This window comes from Budorcas taxicolor, chromosome 25 (genome assembly GCF_023091745.1).
Source record: "Budorcas taxicolor isolate Tak-1 chromosome 25, Takin1.1, whole genome shotgun sequence".
In the NCBI taxonomy this organism is placed as follows: Eukaryota; Metazoa; Chordata; class Mammalia; order Artiodactyla; family Bovidae; genus Budorcas; species Budorcas taxicolor.
The window spans coordinates 2,763,841-2,776,585 of NC_068934.1; the positions used below are offsets into that span (position 1 = coordinate 2,763,841).

General features: G+C 43.4%; 1 protein-coding gene across 1 annotated transcript in view; it reads right to left on the bottom strand.

Annotated features, from left to right (window-relative positions):
- FAT3 (FAT atypical cadherin 3) overlaps positions 1–12,745 on the bottom strand; it is a 646,809-nt gene that overhangs the window by 88,129 nt on the left and 545,935 nt on the right. The window contains exon 12 of the mRNA XM_052662057.1: positions 10,928–11,161. Coding sequence (XP_052518017.1) covers positions 10,928–11,161 — 234 coding nt within the window. The remainder of the gene's footprint in view (positions 1–10,927; positions 11,162–12,745) is intronic.

Sequence of the window (12,745 nt, forward strand, 5' to 3'; positions counted from 1 at the left end):
GGGTACCCATCCTCAGTCTGGGGGTTGAGGACCCCAATATAAGGAGAAGTGATGCTCACCCCTCCTCGGGAAGCAAGAGAGGATATTGCTTGTTTTTGTTCCCTTTTGCAGCCAGCACAGGAGCCCCAGTAAAATTTTGCCTGAATTTCTTGTTTGGCTTCTAGTCAACTTCCTCCAAGGAGAGCCAAGAATCCTAGTTGGTATCACCTCAACCCATAAATCCATATGTTGAAGAGTTAATCCCCTATGTGACTGTATTTAGAGCTAGGGCTCTTCAGGCATTAAGGTTGAAGAAGTCAAAGGGTAGGGTCCTAACCCAAGAAGATTGGTGGTCTGAAAGAAGAGGGGGACAAAGAGCACTCTTTTCCTTCTTGCACACACCAAGGAAAGGTCACGTGAGCACCCAGTGAGAAGGCAGCCACCTGCAGGCCAGGAACTGACTGCGCTGGCACCCTGAGCTGACATCCCGCCTCCAGAACCGAGAGAGTGAATTTCTGCTGGGTAAGCCCCTCCGTCTGCGGTATTTTGTTATGGCAGCCTGAGCAGACTAAAGCAGAGAGCATGACCAAGAGGGAAGGAACAGTCTTTCTGTACCCTGATCTCAGGAGGGATACCAGCCATCTGATGTGCTCGTCTGTTTCCATCCATATGAATACCATATGCTATTCATCAGATGTGAGCCAGGAGACTTTCCTGGTGGTTCAGTGGTTAAGACTCTGTGCTTCCAATGCAGGGGGTGTGGGCTCAATCTCTAGCTGGGGAACTAAGATCCCACATGTTGAATGGCTTGGCTTAAAATTTATTTAAAAAGATTTTAAAAATATTTTAAAAAGGTGAGTCTGGAGTCATTTAAGTCCATTCAACTTTCAAGGAGAGTCATGGGACTACCAAGAGGTGAGGGGTCATAGAGGCTGCCTACAACACTGGGAATAATTTACATCTTCACTTTGATTAACCTCTAACTGGACTTAGCGTCACATTCAATTGTCAATGCAGGCGACCAATCACTACAGGATGGGAAGCACCTGCAATCTGGTAACCAATCACTGCTATTTTCATGTTGTTTCACAGTTGTGGCACATATCCCTGTTTACCACCACTCCAAAATATCCAAATTATGAGATCTACCATGTGAGATCATATTTAATCTACTAAAGCAGACATTCATTTTACTATGGACTAAGACCAAAAAATACCTGGATGCACCATTTCATTTCTGGCCTTTTGCACTTTACTTTATGAAATGTAAAACATTATTCTGAGAAACAATCTGTAGGTGTCACCAAACTGTCAAAGTATTGGTGGCACAAAAAGTTTAGGAATCCTTAAGCAAGTGGCTCTGCAAGTATGGTCCTGGGAATAGCAGCGTTAACTTGCCCTGGGAATTACTCTGACACACAGATGATCAAACCTCCTCCCAGACCCCATCAGAAACGCTGGGGGCGGGGCTAGTAATCCCCAGGTTAACAGGCCCTCTAGATGACTGGTGCACACTGCAGGCTGAGACCCACTGGTCTAGAGTCTTTCATTCAGAGTTTGTACTTCCAATAAGCTCCCTGATGAAATTAGTCTGGGGACCACTTTTTGAGAGCAGTGCTCTTGACTAAAATATAAACCGTCTTGACCATTAGCTGGATATCTGTTAACCAAGTCTCCTTTGGTGCCACTAACTAGTCTATTGTTCATGACAAGTTAACCCTTCAGAGTTTATTCATATGTTAACTAGAACAATAACAAAAAATATCTGCCAACTTTCAGAAGTTGCTGTGAGAACTGGAAATAATGTATCTGCAGTACTTGGCATGGTGCCTGGAATGTAATAGAAGCTCAAAAAGCAAATGTCATTAGTCACATTATGTTTATTACCATTTAAAATTCTTACCAAACCCCAGTTTTGCCTAGCAGGGTTTAACAGTAGGAGAGAAGAGGTATGTGAACAGTTCCACATAAGGAAAATCTCGAGATGCTGCTGGAGACCCAGCTGCAAAGAGGGCTGGGTTGGAAAAGCAAGCATTATTCCTGTGCTCCTAACATTATCGAAGAGCAAACAGTCTGAGGGAGACCAGTGACTGGCCCAAGGCACACAGCCTGCATAGTGCAGGGTACTAATCATCCAAGGCTTCCCCCCAGCCACATGGCCTCTTGACCTCTGGTTATGAGATGTGTCCCTTAAGGACACTGGGGGGATATGCAGGGTCCAGAGGAGTCAAGGGTTGCTGGCTCGGCTGGGGTATGATGTCACCAAGAAGATGTCTCCTTGGGAAGTCCTAAAACAGAAAAATAAGGGTCCACCTGCACACCTCCATTGTGGAGTACGTGGGCACACCTAACCTCCTTCACAGACTCCACACCCTGGCCTTTCTCTCCCACACAGCCAGGTGAAAAAGAGGTGCTTCAGAGTTTACCTGTTTGGTCAGGTGTTAACATTTTTCTTTTGCTTTTGGGGTAGGCCTGATGCAAAGGTAAGCTAAGCCCTTCCAAGAGTACACGCTGAGTGAATACTTGTTTTCCTCCATGAGACTAAAAGGTGGTGATGAAAGATTTCAAATCAAACCCTATTATAGGGACCTCCATGAGACCAGAAAGGCGATTAGGGAATACTGAAGATCTAACTTCATCCCAGGGACTGAAACTTTGGCCACCACACTGAAGGTAAGGGAGAGCTCCAAATGGAGACAAATGTTTCTGACTCTGGACTGGGTGGCATACACGACCCTCCCTCAGACTTCGTCCCTGACTCTGACAGACTGAGTGGCATGCACGACCCTCCCTCAGACTTTGTCCCAGGATAGGAGACAGCCAGCCTGGAGCACTGGACTGACGTGTGTTTCCGCCAGCCTCCCAGCACTTCGCAGGGCACATCACTCGTCTCTTAGCTGTTCCTCCTGAGTCTTGTTATGGTTCTAAAAAGTGAGGGACACACGGCGAGGACATGTCAGAAGAGGCAAGAGGTGGCGGGAGAGATTCATTTAAAGCGGCCTGGTGAGGAAGACCTCTCTTTAATAGCTCTCAGCAGTTACTTTTGTGAACATTCCTCTCAGGTAAACAAGTTCCTGCTCCTTCATGGAGCACAACATACTCAGATCTAATGATGCTCTCAGACACTGGGCCAGCCTTTCTGTCTGACAAGATCTGCACTCTGGAAAACCAAGTTCATTCCAGCTTTTGCCCCAGGAGAGCCCCTGTGGGGTCAGGATGCCATCTGTCTCCCTCATGAAATATGCAGAAAATGATCCCCAACAAGAACTGCGAGCTTACGTCACTACAGTGAACGGCAGTGCAAAATTAAGGATGCTGAGGGCTGCTGGAAAACAAACTCTTGGGTAAAAATGGAAAAGTTCTGTCAAGAGATACGTTTTCTCTGTTTCTTTCCTGTTCTCTGCTAATAAGAGGATCTGTTGACATTAGAGGGAAAGGCATCATTCTAGAAAGCTCTGAGAGAGAACTTCTATCTTTTCTATTCATGAAATTTACTCTACTGGTTGGGTCTGTTCACTTCTGTAACCCAGTACCTACAGAGCCCTCAGTGGGGGAGGGGCTTTTCTTCCCATTTTTCAGTGACTCCCTCTCAGGTTGCCTTCAGCCCCTGAAACTAACTCCCTGTGCTCGCCTCCTGCCTGCTGCCATGTGAGTCTCTTTAGTTGACCCACTCTCTTACCACATGGAGATGTCTGAAGGCAGATGTGCACCTCCCAACTGGGTTTTCCTCAGCCGCTCCCTCTTAAGTTTCTTTTTCTTCCTTTGAAAGTCAGTTTTTTTTCCTTCTGCTTCTCTCCTTCCTTTCACGTCAAGGATTAAGTGGTTGTGGGCTCTCCTTGTTGCTCAGGCTCACCCTCCCTAACCACATGAAGAACGCCATCTTTTCCCACTTCTTTGAAATGTGATAGGGCAGTTTCTCTTTCTTGCTTTCATTACTGTAGCAGAGACATGAGTGCTCACCAAATACCCTGTGGCCTCTCCTATACCTCCCAGCATCATCTGACTAGTTTTAGTCAATGGACAGTGACAAAGTGATGTGAGTCTCTCCCAGGCTGAGGCAGCAAAGAGCTGACATGCCTTTTTCATCCCTCTCTTCTTTCGCTGCAGTGACCTTGTGAAGCAAAGGTCACGAAGGTGGTATTGACCAAATGGAGGGACCAGATTTCCACATTGCTGAATGACTTGCACTGACCTGCTCCCCACAGGAGTAAGAATTAAACTTTTGCTGCACTAAGCCACTGAGATTTTTTGAAGTTACCTCAGTCTAGTCAAGGCTATCTTAGCTAATACAATCCTCTTTTGCTACTAGATCTTTCCCCTCTTCTTGCCCCAACATCAAGCCCCGGCTCTTAAAACCTGACTTGAATGCAAATACCATTTTGTGAATACTTTCTGAGTTGTCCCACTTGAAAATTCACTGCTCATGTTTTCATGTTTCCACAGAGACCTGAGCTAGCATTTTACATGTGTCTGACTAATCCTTTAAAAATCCCTGCTTTTACAGATGAAGTGACTCTGTTATAACATTGATCCCATTTTCTCTGAATGTTGATTTGTGCTTGTCTCTGAATGTTCATTTGTGTTTGTCCGTTTCCCGTAATGACCGGAAGCCCCTTGACGACAAAGCCTTCCTACTCTGTCATGATTAGCAAACTTATCTTCACTCCTGAAGGACTGTAATCTAATTCCTGATGTCTCTCCAATTTTTTATCTTTTTTACACGAGGTCCTGCTTCAGGCCACCTAGGCTACCTCTGTCCCCCTTGTACCCGAATTTGAGTTCTTGCCTGGCCTGTCCATTTTGCCTTCAGTCCAGTCAGTTGCCAAAACTGGCAGATTTCACATGTAAAATCTCTCTCTCATCTACTTCTTCCTTTTAAATCCCAAGCTACCACTTGAATTTTGGTCTTTGTGGTCTTTCTCAATAATCTCCTAGAAGCTTTCTCACATCTACATTAGAGGCTTCCATCAGATCAGCAGTTCCCAAACCCAGAACTGATGAATTTCTTTTGTCCTATGTGTACAGTGGTTCTTTTCCATCTTTGGGTTTAAGCACAATTCCTGGCTTTTGTGAACCCCCACAACTGGGCCCAGATGCCTTCTCTCATCTCACTGTCCAGCTTTCTGTCATGGACCATGTGATGCTCTCCCAACTATTTAGTTGGGTCTAAAGAGATGCAAAGAGTTGACTCATTGGAAAAGACTCTGATCCTGGGAGGGATTGGGGGCAGGAGGAAAAGGGAAAGACAGAGGATGAGATGGCTGGATGGCGTCACCAACTCGATGGAAGTGAGTTTGAGTGAACTCTGGGAGTTGGTGATGGACAAGGAGGCCTGGCATGCTGCGATTCATGGGGTCGCAACGAGTTGGACACGACTGAGCGACTGAACTGAACTGAACTGAAAGAGATGGGAATACCAGACCACCTTACCTGCCCCCTGAGAAGCCTGTTTGCAGGACAAGAATCAACAGAACTGGATGTGGAACAATGGACTGGTTCAAAATTGGGAAAGGAATACATCAAAGCTGTATATTGTCACCCTGCTTATTTAAGTTATATGCAGAGTACATAATGTGAAATGTCAGGCTGGATGAAGCTCAAGGTAGAATCAAGATTGCCGGGAGAAATATCAATAACCTCAGATATATAGATGAAGCCACCCTAATGGCAGAAAACGAAGAGGAACTAAAGAGTTTCTTGATGAAGGTGAAATAGGAGAATGTGAAAGCTCCCTTAGAACGCAACATTCAAAAAAACTAAGATCATGGCATCCAGTCTCATCACTTCTTGGCAAATAGATGGGGAAACAATGGAAACAGTGACAGACTTTATTATCTTGGGCTCCAAAATCATTGTGAACGGTGACTGCAGCCATGAAAGATGTTTGCTCCTTGGAAGAAAAGTTATGACAAACCTAGACTGTTTTAATACTAAAAAGCAGAGACATCACTTTGCAGACAAAGACCCATATAGTCAAACAAAGGTTTTTTCAGTAGTCATGTATGGATATGAGAGCTGGACATAAAGAAGGTTGAGCACTGAAGAATTGACGGTTTTGAATTGGGGTGCTGTAGAAAATTCTTAAGAGCCCTGTGGACAGCAAGGAGATCAAACCAGTCAATTCTAAAGGAAATCACCCCTGAATACTCATTGGAGAAACAGATGCTGAACCTGAAACTCCAATACTTTGGCCACCTGATATAAAGAGTCAACTCATTGGAAAAGACCCTGATGCTGGGAAAGACTCAGGGCAGGAGGAGAAGGGGCAACAGAAGATGAGATGGTTTGTTGGCATTACAGACTCAATGGACATGAGTTTAAGCCAACTCAGGGAGACTGTGAAGACAGGGCAGCCTGGAATGCTACAGTCCATGGAGTCACAAAGAGTCAGACACAACTGAGGGACTCAAGAAAAACAGCACGTTCCCGACTTTGCAAATGTATCCTCCTGGTTCCTGTCTTCCCGAAGGCCTTCCTCCCTCTGCCTATTGAATCTCATTCACTCTGGATTCTGGAAGGTCTTACTTTTATGCCAGGTTTGTGTGTTCCAGATTTATGCCCTTCACTACTGCATAGACCCTGGGCCTGTCACTGCATATTTTTTGTATAGTTCCTTCTATAATAGTTGCTGCGTACCTACTCATTAAATATCAGCTATATTGAATGGAAAATAATTTTAATGTGTGTTACAAGCTTCCAAGTTTCTCCAAAATCCCTGAGTGAACATGTTCATTAGAACATTTCCTTGCTGTATGTCCCTGAGGCATAAGAGGAAAAATATGTCTTCTTAAATCTCAAACATCTGGACATTGGCCTCTCAATAAATCATGGACTCTGACACATTTTCCAGTGCAAGTTTACATTTGATTTTCATGTCACTTTGCCTAAAATGGTCACAGATTTTAGCTCCGATTTTTATCACTGCATATTTCCTTTGTTAGTTTAAAAAACCCTCAATACTGAGAACCTGGACACCTAACCTTGCCTTAAGAGGTAGAGTAAGTAGCAAAATATGAACCCCAAAGGGGTGGTGCAACAAAAAGTCTCACAATGTGTACTGAAAGGATTAAATTTTCATAAATATTCGGTCGTAAAGTCACATCATTAGTTCATGGAATGGAGAATGTTTCCATTTTACAGGAAAATGAAGAATTTAATGCTAAAATCTAGATAGTTGCCATGCTATTGCTTAGAACTCATAAAATGGGTGCTAAAGTAGTCTTGTCTCCCTATTTTTATTTTTTTTCCTGATCTAGGCAGTTACTCTAACATGAGCATTAGTTCATTACAAATAATGAATTTGGCATACCAAAGAGTTGTTTGACTAAAAATAATGATATAGATACATATATATATATGCTAATTAGAAAACCAAGGTATGAAAGGTTAGCAAGAGATTGTAAGAAATTTTGAATTTATGAAGTAATGGACTCGGACTTCAGGTTAATATATCTTTGTCTCTTTTCTGCAATTTATAGTGGCTTAGTATATACTGTAGCCAAATACTGATGAAATCATTTGTAACTTTAGGTAAAGGAATATGCTTGACAAAAGAAGTTTCATGAACCAAATAGCCCTGTCATTTATACAAATGGAGACAATGTTCTTCACTAGGATCAAAAACCAATTAGACAACTTGGGTGGATCTCAAGGGAATGATGCTGAGTGAAAAAGGACATTTGGAAAAGGTTACAAGCTGCACTATTCCATTTAAATAACATTTTTGAAATAACTAAATTATAGATATGGAGATTAGTAGTTGCCAGGGATTAGAGACTGGGAAGGAAGTGTGGGGGAAGGTGGGTGTTGTTATGAAGGGGCAGCGAGTAGATGAATGGGGTGGTGGTTACATGAAGTTACACAGGTGATAAAACTGCACAGAACTACATGTACACACACACACACACACACAGACACCTGTGTCAAAATCTAAGTGTACTATCATTATGCAAGATGGTATCACTGGGAGAAAAGATTGTGTGAAAGGTACATGCTACTTCTTGTACATTTTTTGGGCAAATTCCTGTGAACTTATGATTATCTCAAAGCTAAAAGTTCTTAAACATCAGAATTTCCTTGTCACTTTAGAGAAGGGGCCTATGCAGGCCAGATGGAAACCTAAGTGAGATGGCTGGGAAGGTGAAAACTGGCTGATGGCAGCTTCCAACCATGGTGGGACTGTGTGCCTGGAATTGCTGAGTCTTCTGAGTGCTGTTTTTAGAAAATGCCAGAAATTGAAAATTCAAATAAATATCTCTTGACTTTCATTGACAATTAATCCAAACTGGAACACTCTATATAAGCCAGACTAAAGACACTTTTGAACTGTGGTGTTGGAGAAGACTCTTGAGAGTCCCTTGGACTGCAAGGAGATCCAACCAGCCATTCTGAAGGAGATCAACCCTGGGATTTCTTTGGAAGGAATGATGCTAAAGCTGAAACTCCAGTACTTTGGCCACCTCATGTGAAGAGTTGACTCATTGGAAAAGACTCTGATGCTGGGAGGGATTGGGGGCAGGAGGAGAAGGGGACGACAGAGGATGAGATGGCTGGGTGGCATCACCGACTCGATGGACGTGAGTTTGAGTGAACTCCGGGAGTGGTGATGGTCAGGGAGGCCTGGCGTGCTGCGATTCATGGGGTCGCAAAGAGTCGGACACGACTGAGTGACTGGATTCAGTAGGGTTGGATTCAGTCTTAATGATTCAGGAGCAAACTCAGCTTTAGGCCAGAGGTTAGGTTTGGCCTCCAGATGATTCACCAGCCCTGCCCACCCCAAACTGCTCATCTCAATGTGTGGCTGATGCTTCTCTGTGCTGACTTACAGCAGACTGAGAAGTGGGGATCAGGCCGCTGATGAAAACGGCATAAGCACCCCCCAGTCACTGATACTTGGGACTCTGGAGAATATTGGTTTGACAATGGTTCTCCCTGCAGGCTCTGAGCAAGACCTGCACCCCCACCTAGTGAGCACAGTGCCTAGAAACAGCAGGTACTCAGTTTACCTTTTTAGAGGAGCTCATTTGTTCCTCCCCAGCTGTCTTAGTTTTTATTTTTAAAGCTAAGTGAGATCTAAAAAAACTGAGAATATGACCTAGAATCTTGTATCCTGTGCTATAGTTTTCTGGAAGTGAATACAATGGCCTGATGAACACACAATACGAGCAGCACCCATAACCTCCATGTTGGTCTGAAACCATGAATGTAAGCCTTCTGCTAATTGGTGCAAAGAGCAGAGAGAGGTGCTGATAGGTTATTCTGGGTCTAATGTTTGAAAGGCTTCATCATCTCTGCCCCTGCTAACGCACAGAGTCCAGTCAACCCTTCTTCCCCAGCTGCCAACCCGGACAGCTGACTCGGCAGAATTGAGCAGCACAGAGCTAGCTGCCTGCCCTCTACGGCAATCACATCTGTCAGTGGATAACCTCCCGCCTCCTGCCTAAAGCATAACATACTGATCAGACTCTCTCCCTGTTCATTCTCTAGTAAACAGAGCACACCCAAGTCCTTTAGGAAGGAGGTGAATAGAAAAACTCCAATGTTTTAAATTGAAATTTTAATTTAAAAAACTTTCAATCTTAAAATTTCACTTCTGGCCCAATTATACATTCTCAAAGTTAAATTATTAATGATTCATCTGTACAATTTCTGTCCTCTTTTCTCCAAAAGCTTGCTATCAAGAGTCCAGGGAATGTTTTCTAATCCTCCTTTAAAAAGGAGTATTTGTAAATAATTCATGATTATAGGTCAATAAAAGAGTCTTTTCCAGAATTCCCTGGTGGTCCAGGGTTTTGGACTCCGTGCTTTCACTGCTAAGGGCCTGGGTTCAATCCCTGTCAGAGAACTAAGATTCCGTAAGTTGCATAGTACAGCTGAAAAAAAAGTCTTTTCCTATTTATTATGTTTTTTACCAAGCTTTACAAATATGCAGATTTTTAAAGGGTTGGTTCTCAGCCTCGAAAATTATGCTAATAAGGTAAGAACAATAATTCATAGTATAGTCACTAATTTCTCTAAGGGGAAATATGCAGAGACCCTGGGCTCCTTGTTTGTTTTCAACTAATTATCATGTATTTACTTTTCCATTAGTCCAATAATTTTTCTTTCAATTCAGAATTAAGCAATAAGACACTGAATTATATAAAGGCCTGTTTATCATAACAGACACACCCCATCATTCCCCAGTCCTCTGATTTACAGCTCTTAAAATGCACAGCCAAGAGGCTGTCTATATGCCCTTTTGTATTTAGACTCCATCATGCAGTCACCTCAATAACTTATGCATTCTCAGAAAGGCTACCTAGCAATTAACTCCAGTCTTTTCTAACTCACCATCTCATTATGTAAAGTGGATCTGAACACAAACTTTATTAGCAACTTTCAATTCTAATTCCTTATTCCCCTCTGCCACTCCCACCCCTCCAAGTAATGTCAGTTTATGTGACCAAAATACTCTGGAAAATGGCAGTTAGAAAAAATCCACATTGGGCTGGCAGCACATTTAGTAATTGGTCTTTGCACTATGGGGCACCACCATAAATTGAGACTGTCATATTTCAGCTAAAGCATGGGTTGCAATTCTTTATAGAAACAGAAATGAATTATCCCCACCACACAACATTTAACTCTGTTCAAGAGGAATGAGTAAGTAGGAAAGCTATTGTTTTTATTACAAAGGTTAAAAAAAAAACCCCACAAACTCAAAACCCTTTGTTAAAAGTTAAAGGAATTTACGGTATTGCTTCTTTAAACCCAAAAAAGGTGGAAAGATGTCTTGCAGATTTCTTTCACGTGTGTGAAGTACATCAGCCAAAGAGCCGAAATGTATTTTACTGTACTTGTCCTGACGGGGAGGAGCCCAGGTGGGCTGATGGAGCTAGAGGACAGGCGGCACTTGAATGCGGGAAACACACAGACAGGGAGGCCCCCACAGGGGCGGCTGACTTACCAACATCTGGATCCACCGCTTGAACTCTGGTCAACAGAGCCTTGGTGGCCGTGTTCTCATAGACACAGGCGTTATAGCGGTCCGACGAAAACACCGGGGGGTTATCATTCACGTCCTCCAGGGTCAGACGGACATCAGATTGGCAGAATTGGCCGCCCCCGTCGGTGGCCCTGGCAATGAGGCTGTACGCAGGGACCCTCTCCCGGTCCAACGGAGCCAAAGTTTTTAACTCACCTGTGAAAATAAATGGCCTCGCTTTTCAAAACTGTCTTTCTTCAAAGAGCAGAGACTCAATTACATACAGAACCTGAGTGTAGGAAGGACTGTTGATATTTGGCTCAAGAGCTTCATACTTTGAAAAATAGGGCAAATTCAAATTTTTTAAGCATCAGGGAAAAATTTATGGGATTCTGGATACAACAAGAAACCAACAGCATGACCTTCAAAGGAATTAATTCCACCATGAAGTCTCTTGTGTCAGGGATTCCTTCTTTTGGCAGGATGGAGAAGCTCCACACCTCTTTAAACCTCACAAGAACTGCTCAGTTCTCTGATGGTCAATCAGGTCAATGGTCTTTAGACCCAGAAGGGTTAGTCTCTCTGCTTCCAGACACTTAATCTTTTTTTACCCCGTCTTCTAGAGGAAAACAAACAGTCCAAACAGGCTGGCTCCAGCAGAAAGAGGTTACAAAGGAGTCCTATTGTGCCAGGAAAATCCCACTTGCTGGGAGAGCAGAGGGCCAGCAGTTGTTGAGGGGAGGTCCCAGTGGGGGATAACTGAGGAGCCCAGAGCAGACATGCAGGAAGGGGATTTCATAAACATGGAGGGATTATTAATCACTGAAATAGCTATACTGGTCCTGGGTGTCAGTCCCTGTGGTGATTTCATTGCCACTTAAATTTCAATGGATAATGGCAATGAGCACAATGACAGACCTGAATAAATGCTGTTTGGTGAAAAGTCAGAATCATGAAATATTATTATGTACTCTTAGTAAAATTAGCAGATATCACTGGGAGCAAGTCATCAGTACTTACAAAGCTGTTCTTCCTACAGCTTCCTGAAGGCAGGCAGTTCTCAAATACAGGCTGGATCATTTCCCCCTCCTCAAAAATATCCAGGGAGTTTTCAGTTGGGCATTCAGGACCCTCCAAGATCTGACCTAAAGTTATTTTTCCCACCACTTTTCTGGCAAGTCATCCTGTGGCTCCTCTGACCAGTGACAGTGCTGTACACGGCATTTCCTGGAGGTGCTGTGCTCTCTGCCCAGGCCGCGCCCATGGCCAGCAGTGACCCGCTTTAGCCCCTAGAATCCTGGCTCAGTTCAAATGCCGGTTCTTTACAAGCTTCCTCTTCCCTCTCATCAGAACATTAGCTGCTTTTTCTTCTGTGCTCAGGTATAACTCTCTTGATATCTCTTGCAGGCACTCCTGTCATTCTGTCTTTCATAACTATTATTATTATTACTGACTCACTGCTCTGTCTTCTCCACTGGGTTACAGTATCGCTCAGAGATGCTTTGAGGGGTTCGTGTCAGAGTCTATCACAAATATTCCATAAAGTGTTTTTAGGTCTAGTAGTTAATAAGTGCTAGCTATTCAATAAAAAAAGTGCAAGGCCTCTATATCCAAGTAGTATATCGTTATGCAACTAAGCCCTTCCCAGTAAGATACAGCTGACATGCGAGTAGGTTATTGAGAAGCCAATACCTTCTGGAAACTCAGTAGTTTAGTGGTTATTCACTGCAACCAATACAATGCTGGAAATATGCAAAATTTTTAATCATTACACTTCAATTAAAAATTGTCACTGGATAG